This window comes from Periophthalmus magnuspinnatus, chromosome 6 (assembly GCF_009829125.3).
Source record: "Periophthalmus magnuspinnatus isolate fPerMag1 chromosome 6, fPerMag1.2.pri, whole genome shotgun sequence".
NCBI classification, from domain to species: Eukaryota; Metazoa; Chordata; class Actinopteri; order Gobiiformes; family Gobiidae; genus Periophthalmus; species Periophthalmus magnuspinnatus.
Genome location: NC_047131.1, coordinates 10,956,254 through 10,977,939, shown reverse-complemented (window position 1 = coordinate 10,977,939; position 21,686 = coordinate 10,956,254). Strand labels below are relative to the sequence as shown.

Here is a 21,686-nt window from a genome sequence, read left to right as displayed (position 1 = left end):
GGTATTGGGCCTACCCGGGCGTCTTAAGGGTTAAGTTTTTTATAATGGTAACGTTCTGTCATTCTGAAGAGAACTCTTCAGAGAAAAGATACAAAAAAAACGTTTTAAAAATATAAACGTTTTACGAGTTTATGGCATTTTAAAAAATACACTATTTCAACAAAACAACAAAGCAACAGGACACAGGGATTAACCAAAACAAAACCCTTTTTGTCTCCTAACCTCCTCGTCTCCTCAGCTGTCAATCACGACGTCAGAGGAGACACAGCCAATAGACGAGCAAGTGGGTGTTTCCTATTGGCTGGGTATCCTTGAGGGGCGGGACGAGAGCTCCGAGGAAACGAGGGGGTAAAGGGACAGAGGAAGCAAGGAAACGAGAGGTGAGGAGACGAGGAGACACATGCCAGCGCACAGAGCGTGGAATGGCGCCGTACTGGGCTCCTCTGATTGGCTGCTGCTGCTCGGGGCGCACGTGGTTCCGCTGGGAGCAAAGGAGCCCAGCGGAGACGGAACACACACGCAACAGACACGGAATACAGCGCGTCAGAGCGGAACGCAGCGTCGAGTTTATCCCAGAAAAACAGCTCCTCCCCGGACATAGACTCCTTCAGCCGCAACCATGGAGCTCCGCGCACGGACCCTGCTCCTGGGTGAACTTTTAGCGGCGGCGCTGGTTCTGGGAGTCCGCGGTAAGACGCTTGTTTTCAGCGTGTTTGTTCCGTTTGTCCCGAGCTTCGGGCCGTTATGTGTGAGCGGAGCCCGTGGGAATGTGCGGGACCCGGGGTAAACAGACGGGGTTTAAACAGGTAAAACCGTACAAACTGGGTCTAAAGAAACATAAAAGAGGACGAGACAAGGCTGTGACGGTCCTGCGCAGATTTCACGCGTGTTTTATCTGTGTTTTTGGACTTGAATTCTCCACATTTCCCCAGGACAGTAGCGGTCCTGGTTGTGAGGCGCTGGTGACCGCTTCGGTTCTGTTTGGCTGCGCTGAGACGTTTTACTTTGCTCTCGCCTCTTTTACTTTTACGATTATTTACGTTTAGCTTTGTTTGTGATTTGAATGCCTGATTTAATCTGTAAAACACTTTGAATGACTCTGTACGGACTGTGCTGTACAAATAAACACACCTCGCCTCCGGGTTCTGACTCACTTTAGGTTTGGCCGTGTCTGTGTTTTGTCGGGTCCAGTTTAGGATCTGGACAAACTGAAGGTGGGATTGAAGAATTGGTTTGGTTTGTTTGTGAGTAGAGAAACCACATGGGAGTTTCGCTTGTGACAGTTAAGAGAGTGAGCTGATTTTGCAGTCCAAAACTGGGACGCCCGGGTTTGGTCGGTAATGATCCATCTAAATAATCTAAATAATAATCTGAGAGACGTTAAACTCCTGTATCACACAAAGCTGACCCCTGTGAGCTCCATGAAACAAAACACAACTCCAGGTCTGTTTGTGATGAGGAAACATTACAATAGAGATCAGAGACTAGTGCAGTCAGAGCAATACACTTTCTTTGTGTTCTGGTCGTTGTTTAGCATGTTTTGGGTAAATCAGTGAGATTATGTGCCTCTTTTTACATAATCTTAGAAGCCCAGAAATCACATCATAATTAGATGTTGTTGTGCATAGAACGTAGACAAGGCCACTGACCAATAAGAGAGGATTTGAGTTCTGAACAGTTTGGGGTGTGTGTGTGTGTGTTGTTGACAGTTGAACATTTGTGTGACTCACTCATGTTGTTATAGAGATAATCCCAGACTCTGTTCAGTCATGGTGAACTCTGAGGTCTAAAGTGACACAGTGGAGTTTTACCTTTGTGACAGTGTAATAAACCAACACATTCACCGCCTTCAGGTTAAATACTGGTGTCATAGGGCTGGATGATATGACAACAAAAAACACAACAATGAATACATAACAATAATACAACAAAAACATAACAACAAACACACAGAAAAACCACAACATAGAACAAGAACAAAAACAAAACAAAACCAAAAAACACAATGAAAACACAAAAAACATCAATGATGGTTTTGTTGTTTTTTGATGTTGTTTAACAAAAGCACAACAAATAACAAAATCAATAAAAACACAACCAACAAACAAACACACAACAAAACCACAACAACAAAAACACAACATAAAACAACTATGAAAACACAACAAAACAACAATGAAAAGAACAACAAAACCACAATAAAAAACAAAACAAAAAAATTATGAAAAGACAACAATAAAACAAAAGAATAAGAAAACATCAATAACACATGACACGATATTGAAATTTATTTCAGGATTCTCATGACCACAGTAATTATGATCAACAATTATATCAGGATCATGATTAAAGTTGAACAGTTTAAACATTTTCTGGATATGACTAATTAGAATTTTTATATTATGAATAATTTCCACATTTAAACAACTTTTATATAATTGTACTTTGTTGTCAGTGAAAACTATGATCTAGTGAACCTCATGGAGAAATGTTTTTTCTGCACATTCTGGAGACATAATGGAGATGAACCATTATTAGCCACACTTTTTTATCACCATCTTCTCACGCTTTATCCGGGGCCGAGTCATGGGGGCAAGTTTAAGTAGAGAGTCCCAGACTTCCCTCACCACAGACACTTCCTCCATGTCCTCCGGTGGGACTCCCCTAGGCGTTGCCAGGCTAGCCAAGAGACATAGTCCCTCTAGCCTGTCCTGGATCTTCTCCGGGGCCTCCTCCCAGTGGGACATGAGCACCTCCCCAAGGAGGAATCCAGGAGGCATCCGGAACAGATGCCCAAATCACCTCAGCTGCTTCTCTCTACATGGAGGAGCAACAGCTCTACTCCGAGTTCTTCCTGTGTGACTGAGCTCCTCACCTCATCTCTAAGGGAGCGCCCGCTACCTCGTAGAGGAAACTAATTTAAACGCTCCTTTTGGTCATTACCCAAAGCTAGATCCAGGTTGTTCTGTAGTCGTGTTCATGTTGTTCTGTGGTAGGAATGGGACAATATTAAAATCTAAGTTCACGATTATTGTGGCCAAAATAATTGCGATTAACGATATTATCACGATAGTTATTAACGTGTTAACGTTACCTTATTTTACAACTCTACAACAAGATACATATACTTCTGCATCACCCACACAAATAATCTACACATCAAATGAAAGCTACAGCGCTCGTCTTTCTAATTATGCAATCCAATTTCACCTGAAATCACCACAGTGCTCACAGGAAAGCCGTTTTTACAAAAAAGCCAAAAGTTTGGATTTGGACTTCACTTACCTTTGAGCGCTCTGGTTCTGTCAAACATCAACATATTCCCAGAAGGTTGGTCTCTTTGTTCCATACAGGTCCAGAGAATATAATCCAGTCAAGAAATTATGTCCACAAAATAAATTAGATTCTCCATGTCCAATCTGCTGCAGGAATGTATTCCAAATGTGAAATCTGCCCACTGCCCCTGTCACTTTTTTGCATTTCTTTTGTCAATTTCAGGCATGATTAACTGACAGTGCCAATTTTCTTCCTCAGTGCTAAACACACGCGTTAGCTTCTGATTGACACCAGTGTTGGCCAATAATGTGGGGGTTGTGGGTTACTGGAGCTCCAGACAGCGAATTGGTGCTACAGATGACTGAAAGTTTATGCCCCACTCTCCCCCTTGTAGAATCAACCAATTACATCACACACATTTAGTGACATTTTACCCTTATAGCCAATGAGCAGCGAAACACGGCAATGTATCACATGGCATGTTTTTACGTGAACAGACGGATCTTGACAAGTGCGTAAATGAAGGCAGTGTCCCAATTCTTCAAATGCACCATTCAAAGTACCTTTCAATGAACCTGGCTGAAAATGTGTACTCAGTGTAGCTGCCATCTTGCCGAAATGGGACAGCCCTTATTGTGCCCTTCGACGAACACTTCGAACACTTTGATGAATTGGGACACATCGGAAGCCAAGTTGTTAGGTGTGTTCTATCAAAATGATGACTGGATTCGGTCAATTCAAATCTCAAAAGTTTATTTCCCTGACAGTTACAATCTAATACAGCACCCGGGGTCAAATGATCTATCCCTTGTATGTGCAGCAGGCGGTCTGTCTGCCTTTCCCTGGCCCCAAAGAATAAAAATGTAACATGCAACATGAATATGCAAATATTATGTTGAGCAGGTAGACGCCTTAATCCCTCCTTCCGGCCTCTAAACCCTCCTTCACCTCTCCGGGCTGCACCGGTCTGTTTTTCGGCCTTGAGTCTACTCCAACAGCCTTATCTCTGTAAAGGAGTGTCTACACAACCCCGACAGTTTCCCATAATTCATATCACACAATGTTGCCTTTAAAGAGAGACTGTTCTAATGAGTGAATAGTTAGTGCTTGTTAAACAACCTTCAAAAGGATACAGCATTCAAAGAATATATGCATTCAGTATAAAAATGGTGCTTACATGACAATATTCAAAGGATATATGAATTATTATATTTTGATTTGATATATGAATTATATAATGCATCTAAGCTTTATTCAAACTAATATGCATTCAATATTTTGATATATGTATATGTGATGCAACTAAGAAGCTTTATTACTTAGCATAGCCTTCAGAGTGGATGCAGAAATCTCCATAATGGCGCATTTTACACACTGTTTTGCGTTTTAAACATGACGAAACAGACAAAACAAAGGAAGTACACGATCAAGGACACTGTGGATGTTTGTACAAGTTAAACTAGAGGCACCTCTGACCTGGAGCGGCTTGTGGCAAAGAGTAAAGATCCCACAGTGGACTCAGGAGTAAAGGACCTTATTTTTTGATGGATTGGATGCTGTTCTCAATTGGTAAGCGTGGTTCATTCTGCTATTGACATAATTGTAGGTAAAATATATCATGTGCAATCGTTACTATTGCTTCTGTGCACATAGTGTGCATTCGAACCATGCGCTCTGGCACATTTGTGTTTAGCTGCATGACTTCGACTTCATTTGTCTATTGTTTGAAAGGTGTTGTTTTATTCTGCAGTTTGCATTATTGTACGCAAAAATATAAGATGTGCACACATTAGCATCTCATATGTGTACATGGGTGAGGCGCGCTCTGGCACGTTCCTCTTGAAAGTTATGGATCAGACTTGTTTATTGTTAATTTCTGGCAGAATATACTTCTGACAACGATAACTGTGCTGTCCAATAGGCACAGAAGCTAACAAGTGTAATTTCTATGACAGAGGGCCCCCTTGTGGGCAAACACCAGAACTATTGAAACTGCAAACATGAGGCAGTCTGGTGCCATAAAGGCAATTATAATCGTGTGTGATGATAATTATAAAAAAATGCCATGAACAACTAATTGCGGGGTTTTTTATTGCGATATTATCAATCAATTAACGTTTATTTATAGAGCACTTTACAACACTCAAGGTGACCAAAGTGCTTTCCAGTAAAATCAGTTATCGTATATCGTCCCATCCCTATTCTGGTTGTGTTTATGTTCTGGCTGTTCTGTACTTGTGTTTATGTGGTTCTGGCTGTCCTACAGTTGTGTTAATGTTCATGCTGTTCTGTAGTTCTGGCTGTTCAGTAGTGCTCATGTTCTGGCTGTTCTGTAGTTGTGTTTATGTTCTGTTTGTACCGTTTGGCTGTGACTCAGTCTGTGTGGTTCTACTCCTGCACTTGGCCTGTTTCACATTAAACCGGTCCAACTCGTCTGTTTTGTTTCTCTCCACATTCTAGTGGCCCTTGTTTAAAGGGTCCATATTACTCTATTCTCTGATCTCTCTGATTAGGTTAAGTTCTTCTCAATCCATCCATTTTCTTCCCCATATCCTGGGCCAGGTTACGGAGGCAGTACTCTAAGCAGTGACTCCCAGACTTTCGTGACCCCAGACACGTCCTCCAGCTCCTCTGGAGGGACCCCTAGGCGTTCCCAGGCCAGCCGAGAGACATAGTATGTCCTGGGTCTTCCCCGGGGCCTCATGCCATTGGGACATGCCCGGAACATGTCCCTAGGGAGATGTACAGGGAGCATTCTGAATAGATGCCCGCGCCACCTCAGCTGGCTCCTCTTGATGTGAGGCCGGTTACTCTACACTGCTGTTTGGCCCGTAGGTGAGAGACCTGTCTCGACCCAAAGGCACAAGAATGCAACCCTCTCATTCACTGAGGTGAACTCCATCACGTGGTGGCTGAGCTGTGGAGCAATAAGCAAGCCCACACCAGCTCGCCGGCTCTCCCCGCGGGCAACGCCAGAGAAATGGAGAGTCAACTCAAGGAGTTGGGTTCCAGAGTCCAAGCTGTATGTGGAGGTGAGGCCGACTATATCTAATCAGTAACGCTCAACCTCCCGTACAAACTCAGGTTCCTTCACCAGGCACGAGGTGACATTCCATGTCCTCAGAGTCAGTCTCCATAGACCTTCACTAGAATCATTTGGAGGATTACAGCCCAGGAAATGCCAATCTCTACTGAACTAAAGGTAAAAGGAGCTGTTAACTTGAAAACTACCACTTCATGACATCACAAGGTGGAACAGAGAATTTTGAGCAGAAATTTTTCATGAAACAGACTCATTTTAAAGGGTTACTCAAACATGTGTGAATGAAACAAAATACAACTCCAGGTTTATTTTTTTAGGAGGTAATATTATAACATGGAGCTTACAGAGTGTCTGTGTGATACAGGAGCTTTATATTCTCCTCTTATCTAAACGTGTTGAAACACTGAGATGACCATGACACATTTGCACATCTGTATCACACTGATAAAATCCTGCTGTTTAGACCTCTACAAACATGTTCTCAAGTCTCCCTGTGTGTGTCAGTTGCTCTCCCTGTGTGTGTCAGATACCCTCCCCATGTGTCAGATGCCCTCCCCATGTGTCAGATGCCCTCTCTGTGTCTCATGTGGTCTTATTCTTCGTAAAAGCTTCTATAATCCTTTAGTTTCGACCTCTACAAACATTTTGTGAGCTACATGGGTGAGTCTAAACTTCAGATTTTAGTCTCTCAGATGTGAATGCTGCTGGACGGGTTTAAAATGTCCATATCTAATCAGTTATATTTTTCTTTTAAAAAAGCCTTGATAAAGCCCTGATAAACTAGCCTCCATCTTGAGAATAAACCAGTCTCCATTTTGAGTGAGCGCGGAACAGAGCTTGTGAGTTAAGTTGGAGTTTAATCTTGTGTTTTGACTCTACAAACATTCATATTTGTGTAGGAGCACACAGAGGATCAGAGAGAACCACTTTAAACCCTCACAGGGCTTCTGCTCCATGGATTTATTAAAATAACTGGATATGGTATTGTTGTTTAGAGCTATCACAAGTTGGACTAGTGGCCACTCATTGGTAATACAACAAAAAATACCTCCTGCCCAGAAAGGATTTTTTGTCATTGAGCGCAATGTAATCACAAACTGTTCGACTGACAGGGACTGACAGGGCACCTACAGCTTTCACAAAGGTCCAGTTTTGTGCCTGTTTTTACCTATTTTCAGATCATAAACTTTTTTCAGCTCAAAATCTGTTTTCTTAAAAAACTCTTTAATTGTTAACTTTGGCTACACTCTATGTCCGCTATAGGTAAGCTCAAAAATGTACATATCAACCCATGAACAAAAGCAAAAGACCTTGTAAAGATGCTGCTGGTAAGAGTGTTATTATCTACAGTGAAATGAGTACTGTACCAACATGGACTGAAAGGCCACTCTGCCAGGAAGAAGCCATTACTCCCAAAGAAACATGAAAAAGCCAGATTACAATTTGCAAATGCAAATAGGTACAAAGAGTTGAATTTTTGGAGACATGTAGTGTGGTTTGATGATAATGAGCATCATTACGTTTAGAGGACAAAACGGGAAACTTGCAAGCCTGAGAACACCATCCCAAGTGTGAAATATGGGGGTGGCAGCATCATGTTGTGGGGATGAGGAAGTACAAACTTGGCTCAGTTACACCAATTCTGTCAGAAGGAATGGGCCAAAATTCCTGCCAACTATCGCGAGAAGCTTGTGAAAGGATATCCAGAACTTTTGACCCAAGTCATACAGTTTAAAGGCAATGGTACCAAACACTCATGAAATTTATGTAAACTTCTGACTTTGAAGAAAGTCATGAAAAATTGTCTAAAAAAATTCCTCTCATTATTCTGGCATTTAGTAAATAGAAATAATTTTGGTATTTCTAATTGATCTAAAACAGGAAAAGTTTAGTCTGATTTCATATCAGACAGTGAGGGGGAAAAAAGCATACATGTCTTTTTGTAAAATGTATGTAAACTTCTGTTTTCAACTGTACCTAGTCACTAAAGACTAAACTAGCAACATACGCCATTGAACAGGGCCCATTGACTTTAGTGGGTGGCCATGATTAGGCCCCGAGACTTGGTCTGCTTCAGTCTAACCCTCAGAGTTTGGTCACAGGTTTAGTTTAGACGGTGGTAGCACAAATACTTTCTATATTTATCATTTTATATTATATATATTTACAGTTTTACAGAGTTTAATGTCACTGAGCTTTAGACTATGGGGGAGAGCTTTAGAGTGTGGAGGCCGCCATAGTCTCCTCTGTGAAGAGGAAACACAGTCATGTCTCTTCTCTGACCTCTCGAGGACACAGACAGGGACAGGGACAATCGGACAGAGACGGAGACACGGACAGAGACGGGGACAGGGACACGGAGCCCTGCACTTGTTTCTTTGCGATGAGGTGGTCCCATCGAGGAGTGATGGGAGACAATGACACCCGCAGTGTGATTATGTCTAGTCTGCTCTGCAGTTTCTTTCAAAAAAACTCAAAATCTTATCTTTTAATCCCAGGTTGTTTTGAAGGTTTCATTGTCTCATTTGCTTTTTCTCGCATGTTACTCAGAGCGGACTTGGCGTGTGAGAGTCACCTGTAGCGACAAACCCATATTTTAAGTAGGATTCCTGGTATTGTCTGTTAAATTTATCTTTCTTTTTCTTGGAGGTCGTAGGCTCCTCTTCTGGCTCCTCAGTTGTCCTTTTCCCCTTCGTTAAAAATCTCTCCAAATACTTTTGTTTTGGCTCATTTTCACTCGCTTATGGCTGTACTTTTGGGCGACGTGTCTGATGTGTTATACGTGATACGTCATCACGGAGACAAGAGCAGATTTATCACAGATATAATAAACTTGTTACTACATAGATTTCTGTGGCGATTTCCTATCAGGATTTTCATGATATATCTACGGACAAGCTTATTAGCGTGTCACTATAGACAGGCGAAAGTTACGCCGGGGTAGATCCTCCTGCTCCTGACCCCAATGCGCACAGCGTCTGCAAATCTGTGTCTTTATGCAGGACTGTGAGCTGTGTCTGTGACACGTGAGCAGTGTTGTTTTTAATGTTGTTCCGCGAGTGTGACGCTTATTTTGAGCAACGAAAAATACGAAAATATAATTTTATTTAATATATATAATAATATTTATAATAATATTATAAATATTATATAATATTAAATATATATAATAATATTTAATATTATATAATAATATTTCAAGATCATAATAATCTTCCAATTTAAACTACAATAAAAAAGGACTAACACAAATAAAATACACTTCAATTAAATACTTAAAATTTATTTTCCCAAGCCACGCAGAGCCGCAGTATAAGGATGAAAGAGCTGCATGCAGCTCCAGAGCCGCAGGTTGCCGACCCCTGCCTTAGTGTGTCACATTTAGCCAAAAAACTGATTCAAACCTGTGTCCTTACTGTGAGTGGGCTCACGTCTCCACAAACCTGACTCGTATTTGGCCTCCTGTTTGTTTCCTTGTTATCCTTTAAGTCATTTGTTGGACTGTCCCACACTTGAGGCAAATCTGATTACATCATACATATTACACAATAACAGTGACATAATCAGCCCACAAACGGGTAGTTCTCCGGTTCAAATCTCAGTCTTTGTCACAGTGAGGCTGGGTGTGTTAGGAAGGGCATCTGGTTTAAAGGTACCCTAATATGTAACATTTCTGGTTGGTGGTTCACTACCGGCTTGTTTCCATGGAGATGTTAGTGCTTTGTTGGGAATGTTCCATAGTATGGCATTAAACTTATCCTGCATTTATTCACTACAGGTGTTTTTATTGCTCTTTAAACACAGATCTTACCTGTAACTCGGTCTGAGTTGTCATCTGCTGGTAACCATGGAGATATATATTGTAAGGATGTTGGTTAGAGCAGTCACGTGAGTGTCCCACAGGTAAATCTTCAGCTGCAGGCCTCTAGAGAGGGGCAGAGGGGCAGAAGGACAGGGAGCAGAGGACAGAGGGGCAGATAGGCAGAAGGACAGAGTGAAAACCTGGTGTGTGTGACAAGCAGAAAAGTTAAACAGCGCAGCATTCACTTCATTGTTTACCAAATTTTTTTATTTATTTTTTTCAGTTCAAATATCTATTTCAATACTTTGGGTTTAAGTATCTGCTGATACCACAGACTGTATATATACAGAAAGCTAATGCTGTAGTCGCTGTGATCCAAACAGGAAGTGAGTATGGGCACACTTCAGCTCCATCAACTGTTGTTGTAAGACGTGTCATTCTGACCTTAAAATGTTTGGAGCTGAATGCTGCGGACGACTCGCACTCCTTGAGTCCTTTTTTGTAAACGGGCTGTGGTTGTAAGTATCTGCCGATATCGATCAATACCAGAGCAGAGACTGAAAACATGTATTTCCTTTAAACTAAATAAAAGGCCAGACTGATCCAGATGTTCTGTGTCTGTTATGTCTCTGAGGAATGACTTTGTGTCAATAAAAGTTCAAACTTTGTTTACTGATCTTATTTGTCTCAGAAATTCTCAGTCTTATTACATCAGTTTGTCCAACCAGGATATCCACTGGACCATGTTTGGAAGAAGAAATCTGATCCAGTAAATCTGTCAGTATTATATTAGTGTTTACCCGCTGTATGATATGGTCATGTGACCAGAGGTGCTCTTTGATGTGACTCTGCCCCCTCCTTTCATCCTGATGGCCGTACTCTCCGTGGTCCTATTGTAGACCCTGAATAGACCCAGAATCAGTCCAGTCCATTCCCATTCAGACTCATTGACCCTGAAACCTCTGAGTGTGGTAGAGGCCAGCTTTAGTTTGCCCCGGGGCGGGTCTGCTCCTGTCTGTGCTCCTGTCTGTGCTCCTGTCTGTGCTCCTGTCTGTGCTCCTGTCTGTGCTTCTGTCTGTGCTTCTGTCTGTGCTTCTGTCTGTGCTTCTGTCTGTGCTTCTGTCTGTGCTTCTGTCTGTGCTTCTGTCTGTGCTTCTGTCTGTGCTCCTGTCTGCTTTGTTTGCAGAGGTCTAAAGTACAGGGTTATCAGCTTTTACAAAAAATAAGACTCCATTGACACATGGGAGGGTATCTGACACACAGGGAGGGCATGTGGCGCACACAGTGAGTGGCATCTGACACATGGGAGGACATCTGATGCACACGGGGAGGGCATCTGATGCACAACGGTCATTTCAATACATGTTTGTAGAGGGTGTTCTCTCTCACAGGAAACTCCATCTCAAACAGGAAACAGGACATGTGGGCATTTGTAATAAGAGAAATATTCCAGTCAGCGTGAGTTTGAGAGTTTAGGAATTTGAGAATTTGAAATGTCTGAGATCTTGGGGATGTTTGAATGTTGAGAGTGACAGTTTGAGATATTTGAGAGTTTGACATATTTCAGACATTTGGCTTGTGTTCCATCCACTGTAACAATGAATGGACTAAAGGTAAAACTAGTTGAAAACAGCCTTTCCTCTCACGTTTGATGCTAAGCCAGATAATAACCTTTAAACAGATCAAATTCAGAGAAGAATTTACTTTATCAGGTGGAAACAACACTGTTTCAAGGCGTTCGGATGTTTATACCAGACTCTAGTGTGAGGCGGTGTGGTTTAGACTTTCTTTATATAAACAGGAACAGGAGGGGGGGGGGGCGGCGAAGCACAGTTCCATATTTGAAATTCCGACCACGAGTCTCATAGCAACCAAAGAGCCAGTCAGGAGCAAAGCTTTTGAAGGTAATGCCCCTTCCTGCCTGCAACACTGGTATAGCAGGGAGTGAGTGCTTAGCAACACTGTCAATCAAACCTGTTGCTAACCCTAGCGAGAGCAACCTCGGGGAAAGAAGGCGCATGTCTTTTATTTTGTAGGGGGCCTGTATAAATGCATTGTATGTCTTTTATTTTGAAGGAGACCTGTGCGAGCTGAACTTTTGTGCAAACGGAGGAACCTGTGTCACCTCTGGATCTGGATCTTCTGAGTTTTTTTGCATCTGCCCTGAAGAATTCACAGGAGACAACTGCACCGAGAGAGAGACAGGTAAATATCATATATACTACAGGTGAGACGGGTGAGAGAGAGAGAGGTACATACACTCCCTGGCCAAAAAAAAGTCACCACCTGGATTTAACTAAGCAAATAGGTACGACCCTACTTTAGTTGGTCAGGTCGAGGTTCAGCAACAGTCTGTGCTCAAAGAATGAGGTCAGCTGACACCTGAATATACTGAATGACCACGTTATTCCATCAATGGATTTTTTCTTCCCTGATGGCACGGGCATATTCCAAGATGACAATGCCGGGATTCATCAGGTTCAAATTGTGAAAGAGTGGTTCAGGAGCATGAGACATCATTTTCACACATGGATTGTCCACCACAGAGTCCAGACCTTAACCCCATTGAGAATCTTTGGGATGTGCTGGAGAAGACTTTGTGCAGAGGTCAGACTCGACCATCATCAATGCAAGATCTGGGTGAAAAATGGAAAACACTGGATGGAAATAAACCTTGTGACATTGCAGAAGCAAAATCGAAACAATTCCACAGTGAATGTGTGCTGTAATCAAAGCTAAAGGCGACCCAACGAAATATTAGAGTGTGTGACCTTTTTTGGTGGCAACTTTCTTTTTGGCCAGGCAGTGTATCATATATGCTATAGGTGAAAGAGAAAAGTGAATATTACATATTCTATAAGTGAGACGGGTGAGAGAGAAACAGGTGAATATCATATATATTACAGATGAGAGGTAATTATATTATACGGGTAATTATATACACTACTGGTGAGGGTGAGAGACAGGTGAATAGCATATACTACAGGTGAGACAGATTAACATATACGACAGGTGAATATCATGCATACTACAGGTGAGAGACAGACAGGTGAGCGTGAGACAGGCGAGCGCTGTACTAGTCTTGTTTTAGTCCTGGCCCGGTCCTTGTCTGGTCTTGGTCCCGGTCCCCGTCCTGGTCCCGGACCAGTCCCGGTCCAGTCCCGGTCCAGTCCCGGTCCAGTCCCGGTCTCACAGTGTGTTCACATTGGGGCGTCAAAAACCCGTTGAACGCCTCTAGTTGGACACCTTTGCATTTAAGGACAAAGGCCTCTGACACACGTCATGGATGCCGTGGACGCACGTTGGAGAAAAATACTGGATGTTCATCCAGGGTATCCGTTGCGGTCTGCGAGTGCCTTTGGATGTTTTGTTTTCCCGGTCTCTTTGTGAATAATGCAGACCAGGTTGAGAGAGTGGCTTTAGTGTATTTATTACATAAAATCCAGTAACTGAGGTAATCAGCTCTGCAAGGGCGTGTCTGGGTCCGTGACTAGCCTTTATGCTAGCTGGTGCCCCCAGCATAAATAAGTTGCCGCTAGTTTGTGGCTGATGTCTTTCTACTTTTTCCAGATAATGACATTGCTAAATCACTGTAGCGTAGTCTCTGATTGGTTGATGCTACACGTCATACACCAAGAGTTTAGCTTTTTCAACTCTGGCGTCTGATGCTTTGCGTGCATGAACGCTCAAGAAGCACTGTGTCAACGCCAAATTCGCGCCGCTCTGACGCTTGAAAATGCACCACAAAACCGCAGGGCAGCCAAGACGCATGTCCACCAAAGACTTTACATGTAAACTCGACACCCCGGTGTGAACGCATCATCAGTCCTGTTCTCTCCTCAGGTCCGTGCATTCCAAACCCATGTCTGAACGACGGACAGTGTGAGGTGGTGTCAGAGAAACGAAGAGGAGATGTATTTAGCCAGTACTACTGTGTGTGTCCCCCCGAGACCACCGGGGGGCACTGCGAGACACGTGAGTACCCAACACACACGTCAGATAAAATGAAACTGATCATTCAGGATTCAAAATTCCTAGCACAACTTTAATATCACAGACCATTACATCACTGACCATTAGACTTGACTGATCTCTCCATCAATGGTGCAGGTGCAGCAGGGCCAGGTTTACACGGCTCCAGCGGGGTCAGGGCCGGGTTTACGTACACGACCAGTCAAAAGTTTGGAGACTTTTACATTTGAGTTTCTTCATTTCTATGATTATTCACACTGTAACATCAACACTATGAAGGACACATGTAAATGTAGTACTGAAAAACAAACTCTGACCACTGCTCTTCTGATCCTGACACAGCTGTGAAGTGAAAATCATTTCAGGGACTTTATTATGAAGCTCACCTTTGAGCTCCTCAAAGGAAAGGGAGGAGACTCGTTTGACTGTGTGAGGTCAGAGGTCAGAACAGCTGAAGGAGGTGTCCAAACATTTGACTGTGTGAGGTCAAAGGTCGGAACAGCTGAAGGAGGTGTCCAAACGTTTAACTGTGTGAGGTCAGAGGTCAGAACAGCTGAAGGAGGTGTAGTGATGTTCAACTGTGTCCACAGGAGTCCCAGGATCTCACCTACCCTCAACTCAAGGTAACACCTGAGAACTAAACCAGCACTGAACCAGGACTAAGCCAGGACTAACTGAGAACTAACCATGGACTAGCTCTGAGCTGGGACAAACATCAATTTAACCTGGTCTAAACGTTGCTGTGACACTAACCACACTTCTGGCTTTCCTCAGACTCCTTTAAAACCAGTTAGGATCCTCATGGATCTGGTCCTAACAATCTGAAATGGTTAGGATTCTCGTTGAACTGATCCTAATGATCTGAACCAGTTAGGATCCTCATAGACCTGGCACTAATCATCTGAACCTGTTGGCATCCTTGTAGACCTGGTCAGACCCCGGTTCTGATCCTGGTCCAAACCCGTGAAACATTCTGATATAAAACGGTTGAATCTGAGTGTATTTATAGAAGTGTCCTCATACGACTCAGCCCGCCTCCTCAGCCAATCAGAGTACGCCGTGTGGTCAGCTGCTCCTGTCGCCAGGCGGAAAACACGGCCGCAGACAACAGTTCAAAATGGAAAGAAAAAGAAGGAAGAGTCCTAGTTTAGTTCTGGATTAATCCTCCTTTAGCCCAGGTTCAGTCCATGAATCCTGCTGAGGGTCTTTGGAGTCAGTCTCACACAGGGTTTAGTCATGGTTTAGTCATGGTTTAGTCCTGGTTCAGTCCTGGTTCAGTCCTGGTTCAGTCCTGGTTCAGTCCTGGTTCAGTCCTGGTTCAGTCCTGGTTCAGTCCTGGTTTAGTCCTGGTTCAGTCCTGGTTCAGTCAAGATTTAGTCTAGGTTTAGTCTAGGTTTAGTCTTGGTTTAGTTTTGGTTTAGTCTTGGTTTAGTCTTGGTTTAGTCCTGGTTTAGTCCTGGTTTAGTCCTGGGTCTTTGGGGGCTGTTGGTTTGAAAAATTTGTTTGTTTTTACTCTGTTTGGTTCTTGAAGATGCTCAGTTTTTAGTGTGTAACCTACTGTAGAGTGTCTCCCCCTGGTGGCTTCTTCGCTCTCTCTCTTTCTCTCTGATATCTGTGATGCATGTGTGTCCCTCTCTCCCCCCTCTTCTCTTTCTCTGATGCATGTGTCCCTCTCTCCCCTCTCCTCTCCTCTTTTTATCTCTCTTTCTCTGATGCATGTGTGTCCCTCTCCTCTCTTTATCTCTCTCTTTCTCTGATGCATGTGTGTCCTTCTCTTCCCTCTCCTCTCCTCTCTTTCTTTGATGCATCTGTGTGTCTCTCTCCTTCTTTCTCTCTTTTTCAGATGCATGTGTGTTGTGTGGGGTTACATGTGTCAAACTAATGTTGTTCTGTTTGGGACATAAACTCTGATCTTTGACTCTGACGTTTGAATTTAGTAAATGTTTCATTCACATGTATTTCACATGTATTTATTATTGTATGTACAACAAACACTTCTGCCTTGTGACGTGCATGTGTGTGTGTGTGTGTGTGTGAGAGATGCATGTGTGAGACATGTCTGTGTGTCGTGTGTGTGTCACCTGTGTGTATGAGACATGTGTGTTTGTGTGTATGTGTGTCACGTATATGTCCTGCTCACACGTGTGTCTTGTTTCAGAGATAAACGAGTGCCAGGAGCAACCCTGTCAGAATGGAGGAACCTGCTCAGACCTGAACGGAGACTTCTCCTGCACCTGTCCCTCCCCCTATGTGGGCAAACGCTGCCACCTGCGTGAGTCCTGATTTAGTCCTGATTTAGTCCTGATTTAGTCCTGGTTTAGTCCTGGTTTAGTCCTGGTTTAGTCCTGGTCTAGTCCTGGTCTAGTCCTGGTCTAGTCCTGGTCTAGTCCTGGTCTAGTCCTGGTCTAGTCCTGGTCTAGTCCTGGCTCAGACGTGGTTTATACCTGGCCCAGACCTGGCCCAGACCTGACCCAGACTCTTTTCTCTCCTCAGGCTGTATCTCTCGCCTGGGTCTGGAGGGAGGAGGGATCTCAGAGTCTCATCTTCGGTCCTCATCGGTCCGGTACACTCTGATGGGTCTCCAGCGCTGGGGCCCAGAACTTGCCCGACTTAACCTCAAAGGACTTGTCAACGCCTGGAGCCCCGCCCCCCACGACCGTTACCCCTGGATACAGGTTAGCTCCGCCCCCACAACTATTACTCCTGTATACACATTAGCCCCGCCCATAGCCCTGCCCCCATGACAATTACCCCTGGGTACAGGTCAGCCCTGCCCCCTACGACCGTTACCCCTGGAAAAGGGAATGTTCAGCAGTTACCACATTTGCAAACACAGCCAAAAAGGTTTCACAAATATACAAGAAAAAGTCCAAAGTGATTTAAAGAGCAAATTTTCACGAGCCTGTGATCAATCTGAGCGTTCATGGTCGTGTCTAGGAGTTTGATTTTACACAAAAAGGTAAGAGTGGCTAACTGAAAAACTGTTGGCTAATGAGCTTGTGACTGTAATATTATTTGAAACAGACTTGTTTAACAGCACAAATCAGCTCACTTGTTGTAGTTCAGGTAAGGGAAGGCAAGTTTATTTGTATTGCACAATTCTTTCACAACGAATTCAAAGTGCTTTACAGAAGAAGAAAGACATTAAAATCACAATACAACAAATCAAAACATAAATAATCACAAATAATCATCATAAAATTAACATTAAAACAGAAGAGTGCAGAATAAAAACCTTTCAGTCATATGCACAGCTAAACAGAACTGTTTTGAGCCTGGATTTAAACATTGTCAAAGTAGAGGCCTGTGTCACATCTTCAGGAAGACTGTTCAGGTTTTAGCTGCATAAAACTGAAATGCTGATTCCCCATGTTTAGTCCTGACTCTGGGCACCAGCAGGAGGCCGGTCCCTGAAGTCTCAGAGTGTGAGATGGTTCATATGGGACTATCAATGTTGGAGATGTACTTTGGACCTAGGCCATGGAGAGACTTGTTCACAAGCAGAGCTGCTTTAAAGTCTATTCTCTGAGCCACAGGAGCCAGTGCAGAGACCTGAGCACAGGACTTATGTGTGAAGTACTTCCTGGTTCTAATCAGGACCCGAGCAGCAGCGTTCTGGATGTACTGCAGCTGTTTTAAGGCTCATTTGGAGAGGCCAGTGAGCAGGCCGTTACAGTAGTCTAACCTACTGGAGACAAATGCATGGATAAGTCTATTCTCTGAGCTACAGGAGCCAGTGCAGAGGCCTGAGCACAGGACTTATGTGCTCGTACTTCCTATTTCTAGTCAGCTAAGTCAGTTCTTTATAGTCAGATTGTGTTCAAATAAAGCTCAGATTAAAGTCTTACAGAGCTTCAGACAGAGCAGTGCCTCCAGTTAGCCTCATACCCCAGAGAATGTTGATGACATCAGCTGCAAAGTGTCTGTAAAGATTTGGACTGAGGTAGTGTGACGTCACCCACAGTATCTGGTCTGACCAGGTGAAACCCTTTCACTGAACATCCTGAGGTGCGTTACATCTCCTGTAGGGGGCGGGGCCATACCCTGTACATATCAGACAAATAAGGCGCCATCTTTCCCAGAGGTTACTCCCTCTAGCTTTAGCATCAGGTTTGATTGACAGTGTTACTAAGCGCCCGCTCCCACATTACTTCCTCTCTTCTGATTGGCTTTTTGGTTGCTATGACACTCGCAGTCAGAATCCCAAATATGGAACTGTGCTCCAGACTAACAGTGGGTGACATCACACTCGTTCACTTCTTCATACAGCCTGTGGTTCTAACCCTGGTTTCTTCTGGTTCTAGGTGGATTTGACCCGGATCATGCGAGTCTCTGGTCTGGTCTCTCAGGGGGCAGGGCGTCTGGGATACTCTGAGTTTGTGAAGGCCTTTAAAGTGTCCTACAGCCTCAATGGAACTGACTTTACCTACTACCAGAGAGATGGGAGAGACGTGGTGAGTACCAAGATCAGCAATATATGAGGACACTAGACCAGGAGCATAACCAGATCTGAGGTCCTCCCAGGGATACTGACTCAGATCTGGAGAAGAGTCCATCTTTCTCAGGTGTTCTCAGGTGTTCCCTCTCACTGTGTTCTTAGGTGTTCTCAGGTAACATGGATAAAGACTCTCCAAAGACCTCTCTGTTAGATCCTCCTCTTTTGACTCAGTTCATTCGGATCGTTCCTGTGGTCTGCCGCCGCGCTTGCACCCTGCGCCTGGAGATCATCGGCTGTGAGCTCAATGGTACCTGCTACTGTCTGCTCCACTGGTGTAGTCCTGGTGTAGTCCTGGTGTAGTCTTGGTGTAGTCCTGGTGTAGTCTTGGTGTAGTCCTGGTGTAGTCCTGGTGTAGTCTTGGTGTAGTCCTGGTGTAGTCCTGGTGTAGTCCTGGTGTAGTCCTGGTGTAGTCCTGGTGTAGTCCTGGTGGTTCAGACCTGCTCCTCTCCTCTGGCTCTGCTCCTCTGGCTCTGCTCCTCTGATATTCTCATATGTCCAGGTTGCTCGGAGCCATTGGGGATGCGTTCTCGTCTGATCTCGGACTCTCAGGTCTCTGCCTCATCCTCCTTCAGGACCTGGGGTCTGGACTCATTCACCTGGAGACCAGAGTACGCCCGACTGGACAAACAGGGAAAAACCAATGCCTGGACCGCCGCCGTGAGCGATCAGAACCAGTGGATACAGGTCAGAACCTTAGACTAGACCAGAGACCAGACCAGACGATTTGTTGCCAATCTGTCATGATTTTACAGTTGTTTTTATGAGAGGACATTTATGTCCTGAGGGTCCTGAGTGTGACCTTTCCTGTTGTCTTGTTCTTAAGGTGGACTTGACCTGTTGTCTTGTTCTTAAGGTGGACTTGACCTGTTGTCTTGTTCTTAAGGTGGACTTGACCTGTTGACTTGTTCTTAAGGTGGACTTGACGTGTTATCTTACTCTTAAGGTGGACTTGGGCTCACCAAAGAGGCTCACTGGAATCATCACTCAAGGCGCCAAAGACTTCGGCCACATCCAGTTTGTGACAGCGTTTAAAGTGTCCTACAGCAACAATGGACGAGACTGGAGCACTGTGAAGGACCAGAGGGGCCAGGACAAGGTCTGGACCTGGACTGTCTTGTGTGTTGTTTGTGTTGTTTGTGTTTTGTGTGTCGTGCTTGTCTTGTGTGTCGTGTCTGTCTTGTGTGTCCTGTGTGTCTTTTCTGTATCGTGTGCGTCTCATGTTTCTTGTGTCTCGTTGCAGGTCTTTGCTGGTAACTCTGATAATAACGTTCATAAAACAAACGTGTTTGAGCCTCCTTTGTTCAGTCGTTTTGTTCGTGTGGAGCCGTGGGCCTGGCACGGCCGCATCACTCTGCGCCTGGAGCTCCTCGGCTGCAGCCAGTGACTCCTGCTCTGAAATACTGCAAAGATTACTAACTAAATACATATACAGAACATGAACAAAACATGAACAGAACACTGACAGAACATGAACAGAACACATACAACGGGTTTAAGTACTTTCAAAGTGTTCAGGGCTGTACAAAAGACAAAATTTCCAATCTCCTTTATGTATAAATACAAGTCCAGCTGATTCTGACTGGGTTTAGCCCTGGTTTGGCCCTGGTTTAGGCCTAGTTTAGTCCTGGTTTAGTCCAGATCTTCTTCTGAAGCCATTTTCATATGATGTATAATTAATGTGTTAAAGTGTGTCCCATATTTTAGATTTTTTTAATTCAGATTTGTTGATTTCACTGATCCAGCCTTTTCAGATCTGATACTAGATTGATACTGTTGATACCGAGACACACCGATACGATACACACCAATACCAGAACAGAGCCGTAAAGTGGCTCTTATTCCCTTAAAACACAGTTCATTATTATAATAATTAGAGAGCCAGTAGTGTTTTCATATTGAACCTTTTCTTAATCCAAAGCCGTTCCGACTCTTTGGACCAAACTTGGCCCGTAAAGTCTCATTTCATCCAATTAACAAGGAACCGATACCTGATCCAGCTCATTTTACAGTATTTGTGTATCGTATCGGTGCGTCCATGATGAGTTTTATTCTTCGATCAATTCTCGATGTCCTCATGTTAAGCGCAGGTCACTCCTTTTGCCCAGAGACTGTTCAACTGTTTTTCTGTGAAGCTTTGATTTGCACATGGTTCATGTTTTTGTGGTTCCAAAGTTTTATATATAAAGAGTTTGTTTATAAAAGGGGAGGGGCTAAATATGAGGGAGGGGCTTAAAGTATTATGGGTGGGGCTTAAGTATTATGGGTGGGGCTTAAGTATTATGGGTGGGGCTAAAGTATTATGGGCGTGGCTAAAGTATTATGGGACGCTGCAATAAAAGTGTGAAATCCAAATATTCCGTGTTTGTTTTGTATTAAAATAAAACATTTAAAGCTTAAAGCAGGTCTGAGTTTGAGTTTGTCTGAGATTTTGGGTCAAAAAGTTTAAAAACATTTCCTGATCACCTCACTTTGTGTTGCTAGATCCTTTGACTAAAAGATTAAAAGTACTGAACCTAAAAGGCCTGTGTTTGTCATAAAGTTGCGGTTACACCACACTGGGGGTGTTCTACATGTATCTCTGTGGTGAGATATTCAGCAGCTACCATGGAGACATAATGGACACATTAGCAAACACAGCCAAAAAATTCTGAAAAGTCAAAAATACAAAAGGAGCCAGTGGTCAATCTGAGCGTTCATGGTCCTGTTTAGGAGTTTGATTTTACACAAAAAAGTGAAAGACTGTAATGTTATTTGGACATATTTAACAGCACAAATCAACTCACCTGTTGTAATTCAGATTAGTCAGCTCTTTCTGGTCAGATAGTGTTAAAACAAAGCTCAGATTAAAGTTTAACCCATAAGAACCCACGGTGACACCAGTGTAACAAACACTTTGCAGAAATGTGTTCTATGTGGTCCACTTGGTCTGTGGTATATCCCACATAATTCTCCTTTAAGGAAAAATGGGTCTGGGTTCTTATGGGCTAATAAAACATCAGAGAGACAGCAGTACCTCAGTTACCATCAGCATTACTTGGGGGTGTGATTCTTCAACTGCATAGTTTAATAAGCAATGAACAGAAACAAGTGCAGTC

The 21,686-nt window shown here is 43.6% G+C and overlaps 1 protein-coding gene across 2 annotated transcripts; it reads left to right on the top strand.

The window, feature by feature from the left end:
* Positions 1-464: 464 nt before the first annotated feature.
* Positions 465-20,989, top strand: LOC117372653 (lactadherin-like). 2 transcript variants are annotated; one of them, XM_033968478.2, is made up of 11 exons: positions 473-689; positions 12,198-12,326; positions 13,965-14,096; positions 14,684-14,716; positions 16,252-16,365; positions 16,587-16,768; positions 18,398-18,547; positions 18,694-18,838; positions 19,091-19,275; positions 19,535-19,687; positions 19,832-20,989. In XM_033968478.2, the coding sequence occupies exons 1-11, from the start codon at positions 620-622 to the stop codon at positions 19,973-19,975; spliced, it is 1,437 nt and encodes a 478-aa protein (XP_033824369.1). In that variant the 5' UTR covers positions 473-619; the 3' UTR covers positions 19,976-20,989. The 2 variants fall into 2 exon arrangements, with proteins under 2 accessions (XP_033824368.1, XP_033824369.1); XM_033968477.2 differs by lacking the exon at positions 14,684-14,716 and having other exon boundaries at positions 465-689.
* Positions 20,990-21,686: the final 697 nt, after the last annotated feature.

Bases quoted from the DNA above. Each gene is read 5' to 3' on its own strand.
- LOC117372653 (XM_033968478.2), top strand. From the start codon at position 620: ATGGAGCTCCGCGCACGGACCCTGCTCCTGGGTGAACTTTTAGCGGCG. The intron at 16,366-16,586 runs GTGAGTCCTGAT...TTCTCTCCTCAG, and splicing joins GGGCAAACGCTGCCACCTGC to GCTGTATCTCTCGCCTGGGT. The intron at 19,276-19,534 runs GTCAGAACCTTA...CTTACTCTTAAG, and splicing joins ATCAGAACCAGTGGATACAG to GTGGACTTGGGCTCACCAAA.